The sequence below is a fragment of the Arvicanthis niloticus genome, chromosome 6, assembly GCF_011762505.2.
Source record: "Arvicanthis niloticus isolate mArvNil1 chromosome 6, mArvNil1.pat.X, whole genome shotgun sequence".
Classification (NCBI taxonomy): Eukaryota; Metazoa; Chordata; class Mammalia; order Rodentia; family Muridae; genus Arvicanthis; species Arvicanthis niloticus.
The window spans coordinates 11,401,138-11,413,400 of NC_047663.1; the positions used below are offsets into that span (position 1 = coordinate 11,401,138).

Consider the following 12,263-nt stretch of genomic DNA (forward strand, 5'->3'; position numbering starts at 1 on the left):
ACAGATGGTGTCTTTATTGCATCTGTCCTGTCTGGCTTTATTGTGGCATGCCCCGCGTGCCCCTCCCAACCACAGGAACATTTTTACCCTCTGACTGCCCACAGCATCCAGAAAGCAGAAGTGTCTGAGGTGGTTAGGTACCTGCTGTTTGCTGAATGGCAGAGCTTTGAAGTTTTGCCTAGAAGAGACAGGCCTGAGCTACTTAAAGTTGACTGAAATGAATCTGAAGTTTGAAATGTATGCAGATCCCAAAATGGATGTTTATACGCGCGATGATTCTGTCTTGCAAATGAACTCTCCTTCCTAGCTGTTCAGATCATAAAGGAGGAGCTGAGAAAGAGAGGATCACTATAGAGTTCCAATCCCTATCCAGCCTTTGCTCCTGGGTCCTATGCGTGCGTGCGGTGCGTGCGTGCAGATCGAACAAGAGCTGCAGAATTTTGCTGTTAAGATGAAATTATTTAATATTTTCCAGGAACTCGGAGCCACATTTGAAAGAGTTCACTGAGAATAAGAGATAGCAAGAATCACATATTTTGGAACGGGAGTTTCCCGTCTTTTTCCAGCTTTGGAGAGTATTTTATTTGTGACCTGTTACAGAGAATGAGCCTTTTTCTCAGGGACCAGCTAGAGCTGGCAATGTGTTGTGAAACAATACGTAATGCAGTGGAAGCACGTCAAACTTGAATTCAAATCCTGTCTTTGTTGATTTCCTAGCTTTAAAGTTCATTCTAGCTTTCTTGGTTTCTCGTAGAATTGACAAATAATAACATCTTGATTTTGTGTTGGGCAGGCATGGGATGAAATAGTATGGGCATAGCTCCATTATACCGGTGATTGCTTAGCATACACAAAGCCCCATGGGGTGTTCTCACTGGCACCAAATAAAGCAGAACTCCGGGCTCACACCTGGAATCTCATCACAAGGATAGAAGCAGGAAAATCAAATGTTCAAGCTCATCTTTGGCCACATATCGAATTCAGAGGCCAATCTTAGTCACATGAGACACAACCTTAATTGTTCAAAAAAGAAGAAAAGAAAAGACAAATAATATGCAAAGTAGAATCTACTTATAGTCAAATATCAAAAAATATAATCACTGTAAGTTAGTAACTAAAATATAACTCTTTTTTGTTAGCTTTACTTTGTGCCCTCTTTCCTATCCTCTAAGCTGCTCTGCTCCAAACCAAAATATAAACTTGATTTCCTCTAACTTGGATTAAGCTAATCTGCCAGTCCCCTGGACCTGTGTGTTCAGTCAATTTCTATGGCTCTATTCATTCAAATGGTCAGAGTTTATGTCCCATTGTCTGAGAACATGCATGTTTCTGTGGAGATCAAATAAGAGGTCCAATGACACGTCCACAAATGTATTTTCAATTTTTATTTAGAAATAATAAAATAAGACATAATATATAAAAAATATATACAACCCATGGTTTGTGCAGTACAATAGGAAGACTTTAGATACAAAAAGATGGCAAATGGGAAAATAATAACTATCGCGATTGTCAAAGGCCAGGGTTGTTCAACTCGCCAGAGCCCAGAGCTGAAACCTAACATTCCTAGGAAAGAAACTCTAGTTTGCTGAAGGTTGTGGTGGGGGATGTGATAATACAACACTTTTATACTTTCCACCTTAACATCATTGAACAGAGTGATAAGAAGCTCAACCCACCACTGGAGATGACCTCTTTGCTTTTATGGGGTGGCTGATTATAAGTTAAAAGCTGACGTTTGTTATCTGCAAGGGGAACATCTTTGGGGAACCAAGGTCATCAGAGACACATCATGATTTAGGGAGGAGAATATATAGGAAGAGAGGAAGTGAAAGAAAAGGAATAATGCGTTTACATAACAGAAACAGAGTCAAACAAACTTCTCTAGGGATTTAGAAATGACTACAGTGCTATACGACATTCTAAAAATGTCTGATTCAAGTATACTCTTAGAGGGATAGAAAACTATTCCTTTCTCAATAATCAAAATAGAATTCAGTTTGTCTACCTTTTATTTAAAAATAGAATAACCAGGAATCTATGCCTCCCCCCTCCAAAAAAATATAATGCCCATTCAGATACGGGCAAACATTCTTTAAAAGGGAATACATCCTAGAGGGATTTGCTTGCAGCACAGAAGCAACTGGCATCTGGGGATGAACCCCAGATGTTCAAGGTGAGTCCCTCCATCTGCATACTAGTGGCAGGTGTGTGCACTAGTTCTGGAGGCCCAGTCAATAAAGACAGATATTCTGAAGGTAAAAATGCAGGAAGAGATGCCATGCATTACCTATGTCTTGGCTCTTGGCAGAACAAAACAAAAAGCCATTTAAATCTTGTAACTATTAAGATGCTAATAACTATAAAAAGCTCTCAAAGGAACAGTCCATGCTGAAATAAATAACAGAAGAACATACTAAATCGAACCTCAAAAGGCTGGTAATATCTGCTAAAACCATGCTAACCGGTAGCATATAGGTACTAGCTTTCAGAATTCACTGTGGTAGTTATACCTCTTAGGGTATTTTTTATTTCCTTTACAGATTTTTATTTACATTTGGCTTTAAATATGAAAATATCTGATAAACTTTATAAAATGTACACTTTAAAAATGTAGCTTCTGCAAAATTTTTCTTGAAAAACAAAAAGAAAAACAAACCGAACAAACAAACAAAAAACAAACCTATGCACCAGAAATTTTAGATGGTTTCTTCTTTTTAAAGCAAAAAAAAAAAATTTGAAAGATTCCCCTCCCACTTTTTTGACTATGTACCCGCCCCCCCCTTCCAAATAACTCAAGTCTTTTTAAGTGGTAACTCTGTGTGTTTGGGGTTAGTCCAGGTTGTCACCCCCACTCTCTACTGAATCTTCATTTGATTGACAGTCCACTGAATACTCTTTGGTTTGATTTCTTTCCTTTGCAAATCACCAAAATAGCAGCATCTGAAGCCTTCCATAGCCTCGCACTGTCAGAAGCCAGTCTGTTTTCTCTCCTGTGACTTCTCCCTCTCCCCAATCCCGCCAACTCTTTAAGCAACTTGCAACCCTACCTTTAAACCCAGATATACAATAACAACCACTTTCTCAACACGTCTCTCTTAATTTCCATAACACCAGTTTTCAAATCCATTGACTTAGAAAGTTGAAGACAGCAGAAACTGTCATCCTTTCTTGCAGGCGCTGCATCCAGACACAGAGGCTCACAAGCCACAGACAGGCACAAACATCAACTGAAATAAAATACATGGTTCTAGAACAAGCTGATTTTTAATGGCATATTAGAGTGTAATACCATTAGAGAGTTGATTTTGAGACGCCAACTAAAAAGGAAAATTAGCAGCCCTAGGATTTACGAGTAGAGAACATTAAAACCAAGAGAAAGGAAGAGAGGGAGAATTGCATTATTGAGCTAGATTGAGGGAGGGGAGAGAGGTTTTTATAAAACCAGGTGAATAGGTAAAAAAAGGCTTCTAGAAAATAACATGTCCTTGGCAACCTGCTCTGAGACTTTCCAAGAGACAATGACCAGCTCACATTAATCATGAGTGTTTACAGAGAGAGAAATAACCCTTTAGACTCTTAACTCCTTAGCTTGTAATTATGTGTTTATATGGCTCACAAAATACTGAAAGAGTCCCCCTTACCCTCTGTCATGAAAGAAACAACTTCCCTCTCTCCCATAAAGTGGATTGTTGTATTGAAGTGGCTCATGTTCTCTCTCTCTCTCTCTCTCTCTCTCTCTCTCTCTCTCTCCCTCCCCTCCTCTCTCTCTTCTCTGTCTTCCCCACCCCCACCCCCCAGAGACCTCAGAAGGACAAGCCTAGAGGCTAGACATCTTTCTTAATGTGACAGAAATGCCCTGGCAGTCAAGGCTATGACTCAGCTGCAAAATTTGAAATCTGTTCATCTTCCCTGCTGGGTGACGGTTTGGAAGGTGCCAGGTTACCAACAAAGTTCAACCAAGATCTGATCTTATGGAACAAACTTTGGAATGTGCAAAGAGAGAAAAGCTCAGAAAAGTCCAAGCATATTCTCTCTCTCTCTCTCTCTCTCTCTCTCTCTCTCTCTCTCTCTCTCTCTCTCTCTCCTACCACTTTAAGTACATTGGCCTGACCAGCACTACCTATCAGCCTATCAGGGAAAGAAAGATATTGAAGATATTGTTATAGTGAATATGTAACTGTGATTCATATTTCCCTCTTCCCCTCCAAATAAGAAAGATGCACAAAAGAACAGACTCGAAAACACAGTACATTCGTCAAGACTTTGGTGTTCTTTTCAGACTATAGTGCAAAATGAATGGACTGTTTCACATCTTGCTGAAGTTCAAAGATAGTGTCTCTGGATTTCCAAGACAATCCATGAAGCTTTGTTTCTTTTTAAAAATATAACCTCTACGTGCCAAAGTCGGTGGGGGGGGGGAGGTGCATTATCTTTGGTATTTATTTAAATTACTCTAACTGAAAGTTTGACATAACCTATTAGCATTGTGGAAAAGAAAACTATAAAACCCAGAGGCTACCATTTGGCTAGCATTACATAATGCTATTATGTAACGAGAGAGAGAGAGAGAGAGAGAGAGAGAGAGAGAGAGAGAGAGAGAGAGAGAGAGAGAGAGAGAGGAGAGACAGAGAGAGGAGAGACAGAGAGAGGAGAGACAGAGAGATCAATTTTAGCAAACAAATTACTGGCCTCAGAAAATCAGGCTCTCGTTTTGGCAGTTAATAGCCAAATACTTGACACTTTGAAGCACACTGTGCGCCTTCCATAATGCTCAACACTGACATTTTAATGTTATGTAAAAAGATAAACTACACTGCAACAAAAATACAGTTTGTGTTCATGTAGTTAGCAGCTTTTCAAAAAAAAATTAAGGCAGAGTCTTGCCTATGTTATGCCATTAAAATCACTCTTGTTCCCCTAAAGAGAAGCATTCCAGGTAAGTCATGTACCCAAACCAAGGCTTGCCTGCATATTCAAGTCTTGTAAAAACACAAAACAATACATTAAAAACCCCATAACTTATACTACAACAGATATGTGCCATCGTGTCTCTTGGAGGCCTGCAAAGCGCTTTACATCAGTCATCCAGCTTACAGTCTTTTCTTGAAACCTTTGTGCTAGCCTTAGTCTGTCTCTTGTGGCTGCTTGCTTTCACCCACCTCTCGACCAGTACCATGGTCTGTATAACTGTCTCGGACCTCTGACCAACATCAGACTGTGTAGCGAAGTAAATATTCCAAAGGCAGAATCGGCCAGTCATATCTCTGATTCTCGCCTTAAGGGTCTGGGCTCTAGAGGTACGCTTGCCTGGTTGTGGAGATCTATGCCAGGAGGTGAGTCTGTACTCGTGCTCTCTGGAACTCCATTCTCACTGTCCTCTTCCTCTTTGCTTGTTAGGGCAACTTCATTTTCATAGCAAAATGAATTTGCATTTGAGAGGATGTATTTCTTCTCTGCTAAGTCTCTGGCACTACAAAGGGGAGTGTTAGGTACTTCATAAGTTTTATGGAATCTTGAATAGTCTACTTTATAGTAGTGTTTCTCTTCAAAGAGCACTGGCTCGTAGCGGTGACCCCAGAGAATTTCATTGGCCAGATACGAACTCCGGCATTGCGTTGTCATGGCAGTGGCCTCTACCATGCCTTCCAGGATGACAACGATTTCAAAGTCTGCATTGTCAATGTCCTGCTTACTCAAGTCATACAAAGGGCTGTCTTCGTCTATTTCGTGGACAATGGTGATGGGGGACACCAGAAATATACGGTCAATTCCACTATCGAAACCAACATTGATGTCTATCTGGTCCAAGGGGATATACTCCCCTTCTGAAGTGATCCTAGATTTGAGAAGCTGTGCCCGGACATGAGCTTCTACAAGATGGCTCTTGCGAAGGTTGCCCACTCTCCACATCAAACAGAGTTTGCCGTCCCTCATGGCAATCACAGCATTGTGACTGAAGACAAGAGTCTCATTTCTCTTCTTTGGTTTTGCCATCTTCGCCATAACTGCGCCAATGATGAAGGCATCGATGATGCAGCCTACGATGGACTGGAATACCACCATGAAAACAGCAATTGGGCACTCATCTGTAACACACCTGAAACCATAGCCGATGGTTGTCTGGGTCTCGATGGAGAAGAGGAAGGCAGCCGTGAAGCTGTTGACCTCAGACACACAGGCTTTGCTCCCTTTAGAAGCATCCAGATCCCCATGGAGCAGAGCTATCAACCAAAACACACAGCCAAAGAACAGCCAGGAGAGCACAAACGCTAGGCAGAAGATAACCAGCATCCACCGCCAGCGGATGTCAACACAGGTAGTAAAGATGTCTGCCAGATACCTCTGTCCCTTCTCACCCACGTTGATAAACTGAACATTGCAATGCCCATCTTTCTTCACAAAGCGGCTCCTGCACTGTTGTCGGGTATGGACTTTACTCTTGCCATTCCCGAAGCCATTAGCGACTGCCATGGTGGCCAACTTCATGCCGTCTTCCTCCGAAGAGACGATGCTGTAGCGGTTGGTTCGCACACTGCCCATTGCTTCCGCTGGGGACGCCAGTGTTTCTGCTTTAGAAAACAGTCTGAGTTTTTGCAAAACCCTTTGAAGAAACAGTTTTGAATGTTCGGTGAAGACACAGCAAAAAAAAAAAAAAAAAAATTTTTTTTTTTTTTAATGAGGAGAGATGGATGCTTCCAAGAACCTTGGGGTTCTTTTGACCTGCAGAGTTATCTTAGTAACTCAGCGGACATCCGGAGAACTTGTCCTACAAGAAAAAAGAGCATTCATCACAAAACAGCCATACTTAAAGGAGTCCTACAGTCTTAACAAACAGAAAACACCAGAAATATATGGTCAATTCCACTACTGAAACCAACATTGATGTCTATCTGGTCCAAGCAGATACTCTTCCCTTCTGAAGTGATCCTAGATTTGAGAAACAATATCCCTGTCTTAACAAACAGAAGAAAAAAAAAAAAAGTACTTTAGATTGAATTGTGTGGAGTTCTCTTTCTTCTTATAAATGCTCTTTTAAATTTTTATTTAAAAATCACAGTCACTGAACATAGACAAGGTACCTCTGCTAGTCACTCCACTGGAACTTTAGTTCTCTTTTCTTCTGCTTGTCGGCAATCTAGAATATTCTATAATTTATATCTACCTATCAGCTCTTATTCTCTTCCCAGTTCTCAGGGTAATAGAAGAGTCCTTCTGAGTCTAAGGTTTGTACCAGTTTTTTACAGTAGGATGTGTCTAGAGAACGTTGTATTTGAACAGCCTGAATATTAATCCATGTATGTGTGTATTAAGGGAGACTGTCTCAGCTTTTGCTGACAAGGTTGACATCGACAGGCACAGACAGTTTTGTTTTGGTAATAATGTTGGACAGAAAGTCCTTTGCAACATTTGAAATAGATCCTAACTTCTGGATACTGTTTGGGCTTGCTCCATCACTCCACATACTTGAAGCAGGCACTGTGCAGAAAAATGCCTGATACCGTCTTCCAGAATGTAAGGGATTCTAACTTGAAGACACAGATTTGCTCTGGGGGATAGAGAACCGTTCTGTTGCCTAGCAATCTGAGTCCTGAAATTCTCCAGAGATGGGATTGCCATGTGTAATGACAGGGTAGGAAGCAAGCACCTCTGTGCCAGAGGCGCAGGTCTTTAGCGGATTGAGATAAGGCAGGGGCTCATTTCATGTGGGTCCAAGGCTGTGTGCTCTCAAACAGAGACAACTTTGTAATCAAAGGAGCTCATAAACCCCAGTCAGCTCACTTTCACTTCTAGTTCTGTTGTTTGCTGTAGGTTCCTATGGAGAAGGCACTCACCTTTACTTAACATGAACAAATAGTAGCTTCCAGCTTCCTCCCACTGCTCCATTCTGCCCCCAGGTAAAATTTAGCTACCTGCTCTGACTTTCCTTCTTGACTCAAAAAAAAAAAAAAAAAAAAAAAAAAAAAAAAAAAAACCAAAAAAACCCTACCCTACATGTCCTCTGTAACAAGAAAGAAGAGAGAAGAGAGACAGAGACAGAGGGGAAGAGGAGGTGGAGGAAGAGGAGGAGGGAAAAAGGAAAGAATGCCTAAGAAATTGTCCAAGGTGTTTTCGTTATGTAATGTGCATGAATGAAGCCCAGGAGTAGATTAATATTAACATGGCCTAAAACTAAAAATTGAGAATGATTTCCAACTTTTCAAACCACCAAATCCATGTCCTGTATTTAAGTGGGACAATAAAAATATCAGGAATTGGTGGAGACCTTTGTAACAGGATTCCAGTTTTGAGCCCACCCCCCACCCCACCCCCGAAGGCACATAAACATGGACCAGACAACAGGACCATTTTCAGCCAAGCCAGCTGCAGATATAGAAGGTGGTCCATTTTTTCCTTATTTAGTCCATTACCAAGGGGCAATGTGCATTGTCTTTGGAAATTCTGTGTAATAGTCTTCTGTCTTCTCCCACCATGTTCAAGCTATAATCAAGATGTACCCCACCTTATTTTTCCTGAGATTAGTCATCTGTGAAAATTTCAATTTGTGTTACATTTTGTCAGCTTTTGACACCTAAATGATGCTTGATTTGAAAATGCCTTTGAATTGCTTTATAAAAGGAAGATCCGGTGTCTTCCCAACCTTCTACCAGCTTCACCGTTTTGCCTGCTTTCCCATGAACAGTGCATTGTGACAAAGGAAGAAAGAATCATATTCCGCCAAGGACTAGATCGTCCTGGACTTGGAAAGAAATATTTTAACAGCATTTTCAGATGATTTGACTTACGCAATGTTGCCGAATGTTTCATGAACATAGAGTCAGCAGCAAATGCAGGTGTGCTTTTCTTTAAAACATGGGAATGGGACAAAGGAGTCTCTTCAAAGAAAGTATCTGAGCTATGATGGACTTTAAAATATTTTACTATAAACTAGCATCAATAAATTCCCTTTACACCCTTCAAAAGAAGCCTTTCCCTGCATTAACATTAGGGGCCAGGCACTGACTCTCTCAGATTTCTTCAAACTGACTCCTACCCCTTTCCACACAAGAACCTTACAACTCTATGACCTCTACAGGCCCAATTACGGCTTTCCAAAATCTCAACCCTAGGACATCTGTTTGAATTCCACGAATCACACAATAGCTGTTTCCTATGAATATCTTTTCCCACTTGGAACCTTTCAAATAGCTTTCAAATGTGCTGAGGGGGCTGTTACTGTCTCCTTTCCCCCGCTAATGCAGAATGTGTTCTACACGCTACAGCATCAGGTTCAGGTCTCACCAGTGCTTCCTGGAAAGGGAAAAATAACAAGCTTTTTTTACCCCCCGAAATGGAAAATTTCACTACGACCAACACATGTGTCCCAAACAGAGTACTGTGTGCATGTGTGCACACACATGTCCTATGTCACTGGACTTTCATGGAACTGCTTGCAATTGCAAAACTCCAGAACCTGCTACAGTCTGGCGGGTTAACTGTCTTTATAGTTCACTTGTCTTTGCTGTTGACAGATCCACATGTCCCAGTGGCTTCAAACAAGCAGAAAGTTCCCTTTCCTTCTTCTCCCTTAGTGGGAGTCACCAAAACATCATTATGAAAAAAAAAGACTTCCATGCAATATTACTGCAAAAAAAAAAAATGTTCTGGGACACAGCTAACTAATAATATATTCAGATGTTCTTGCCTCCCTGAAGGCTGTGTAGAGAGCCAATACTGGAAATACTGGATTCAGTGAATAATAGAGAAGCCCCCCCCCCCCCAAAGCTCAAATATTTAAGGATCCACATCTATACTCCATGGACATGAATAATCATTTCACACAAGCCACGACCAATGAGGTTGAAAGTATTTCTGGGAAATTGAGAGGCTACATGTGCTGCCGTTCATGTTAAGGCTATTTATAGGCAGATCCAAAATTAAGCATAAGCAATGGAAAAAATAGTTCAGAGCTTCAATCTTAGGTAGATATTAAAGGAGAGAGAGGAGGAGAGAGGGAGGGATATGCAGGGAGAGATGGGAATATATATATATATATATATATATATATATATATATATATATATATATATATATTATATGAAACACCTCCAATAGAGCACATGAAGAATAAAAGAAAATCATGATGTCCCATAAGGAGGTTATTGATTCTCAGTGAAAAAAGTAAGTTTCTAACTAAAGACAGGAAATAGCAGAAGAAAGGAAGGGTGCTGGGTGAGAGAAGTCTGCTAATGAGTGCTTGGAGCAGCTATTCCCCAGCTGACGCCATGTAGACCAGCCCCAGAGTGCTCTGGGCACAAGTTGCTATGTGAGTTCTACTGCTGCAGAGCAACCCCTGTGAGGCTCAGTAAACAGAAGGGAGGGGGGAAGGACAAGTGCAAGGGGCGGCAGGGGGGAGTGAGACACCCATTTGTATCTGTGAGTGCTGCCTCTAACACTGACACACACGGCAGTGGCAGTGTTTGTGGCAACTCTAGGCACATGTACATGCCAAGGACAACTTGTATGTATTAAACAAGAATTTACAGCTTTTCAAATGTTTTGAAATGGTACAACCCTTCAGGTAAAGATAGGGGATAAAGGGGGACAAGCCTCTAAATTACTCAGAATTCAAAGAAGGACAGCTGACCAGAGAGTTTCAATAAGGAGTGTCTGAAAGGTGCTGACTGCTTTGTTTGTTGTTTAAGTAATTTCACCAAGACGCAAAACAAGATCCTTTACAGATATCAATAATGTAAAAAATAAAGGAATTCCACACTATGAAATGAGAGCACAAAACAAATTGAGATGACCTTGACCCTTCTGTCACTGTTCCCACCAAACTTAAAGTAGCCTATCTCTCTCCTGGGCTTTGGGAAGTGTGTGTGTGTGTGTGTGTGTGTGTGTGTGTGTGTGTGTGTGCAGGCGTGTGTGTAATGAAAATAAAAATAAAACCCTTGGATGTGAGCAAGAAGAGGCAGACAAGTGTAGTGGTGGCTCACAGTTCACATACAGAGCTGGTTTGCAAAAGGAAATATGACTGCCTATTAATTATTAATAGGAAGAGACAACAAATGATAAAAGGAGATGTTAATTCTCTTCTATGCTTAACCAAACCAGGTTTTCAAGCAATGCCTTTATTTCATGGCAGGTATCTTTGGAGTTTGTGACAATCTTTGGAATGGATAGCCCCATCCAAGTCTCCACTGTCCGACTGAACCAGACAAGCGTGCGACTATCCATTTCCTATCTTGATTTTTCCCTCAACTGTCATAGAAGTACACGTTATGATACAGTCTCCCCCCCCCACCCCCCCATCAAGTTGCTTTGATCATGGCTTTCCTAAAACCACATTGTCTTCAAAGGAGAGATTTTTACACAATTATTACTAAGAAGAGCAAAGTACTTAGGGGAGACTGACATAGGATGAGAAAGTTTTGCGGTCTTGAGGCTAAAATCCAACTCCGGCTTCTAATATTTTTTTTTTCCTCAGCAAAGGAACTTTGAGACTTGAGAAGCTCACTCTGAAATTTTGTGCTGAATTTGTAACAAGGACACCCCTTCCCCAAACAAGGACCTAGATTAAGTGCCGAGTCTCTTGGTCCGACCAATCCCCAGTCACCTTCTCTTCCTCCCTCTCACCCTCAATAAGAGGAAGAATCCACGCCAGGCTCGCGCTTGACTCTAAACCCAATATCTCGCTACAGCTGGTGCATTGGAAGTTATGAGCACAAACAGATGCTGCAGAGAAATCTGTTTCTATTGCTCAACTCTTCCAAGCGTGTCTCAGTATTTTTAGCTCTGAGGATGTTCTGGTGCGCACACAAACTATATAGGCAATGAGCCGGGACTCCAAAGCTTGCGGAGAAAAGCATTAACAGAAGCCTGCCAACTGGGCACCTCCAGGGCAGCAGGAGCTGTAAGGTAGGAGACGGTGGCGCAAGTTCATTGCCCTGAACACACACAGACAACCGAGAAAAGAACAGGAAGAAAACACAGAAGCCCTTACCTGTTGCTGGCACAGGATCATGGGGACATGGAGTGGAAGTGGGGATTACAGAAGCATGTAAGATCCAGTGGTTTTTGTGAAAGAGAGTGAGCCGAAGCAAGTGAGAATTCCCAAGACCCTGCTTGCCGGCGCCGGGAAGGCTGTGCGCTGGCCAGGGCTCCAAAGCGCTCTGCGATAGCCTGGAAGCTTTTGAGGCGGTCCTTGTGATAACCGGCCTTGCTGGCTCCTCCCCCTACCCACTGCTGGCCAATCGGAGAGCACCTAGCTGCCCCCCCAC

The 12,263-nt window shown here is 41.8% G+C and overlaps 1 protein-coding gene across 1 annotated transcript; it reads right to left on the reverse strand.

The window, feature by feature from the left end:
* Positions 1-1,370: 1,370 nt before the first annotated feature.
* Kcnj2 (potassium inwardly rectifying channel subfamily J member 2) lies at positions 1,371-12,152 on the reverse strand. Its single transcript, XM_034507387.2, has 2 exons — positions 11,987-12,152; positions 1,371-6,769 (listed from the first exon to the last, which is right to left on the reverse strand). The coding sequence occupies exon 2, from the start codon at positions 6,541-6,543 to the stop codon at positions 5,260-5,262; it is 1,284 nt and encodes a 427-aa protein (XP_034363278.1). The 5' UTR covers positions 6,544-6,769; positions 11,987-12,152; the 3' UTR covers positions 1,371-5,259.
* Positions 12,153-12,263: the final 111 nt, after the last annotated feature.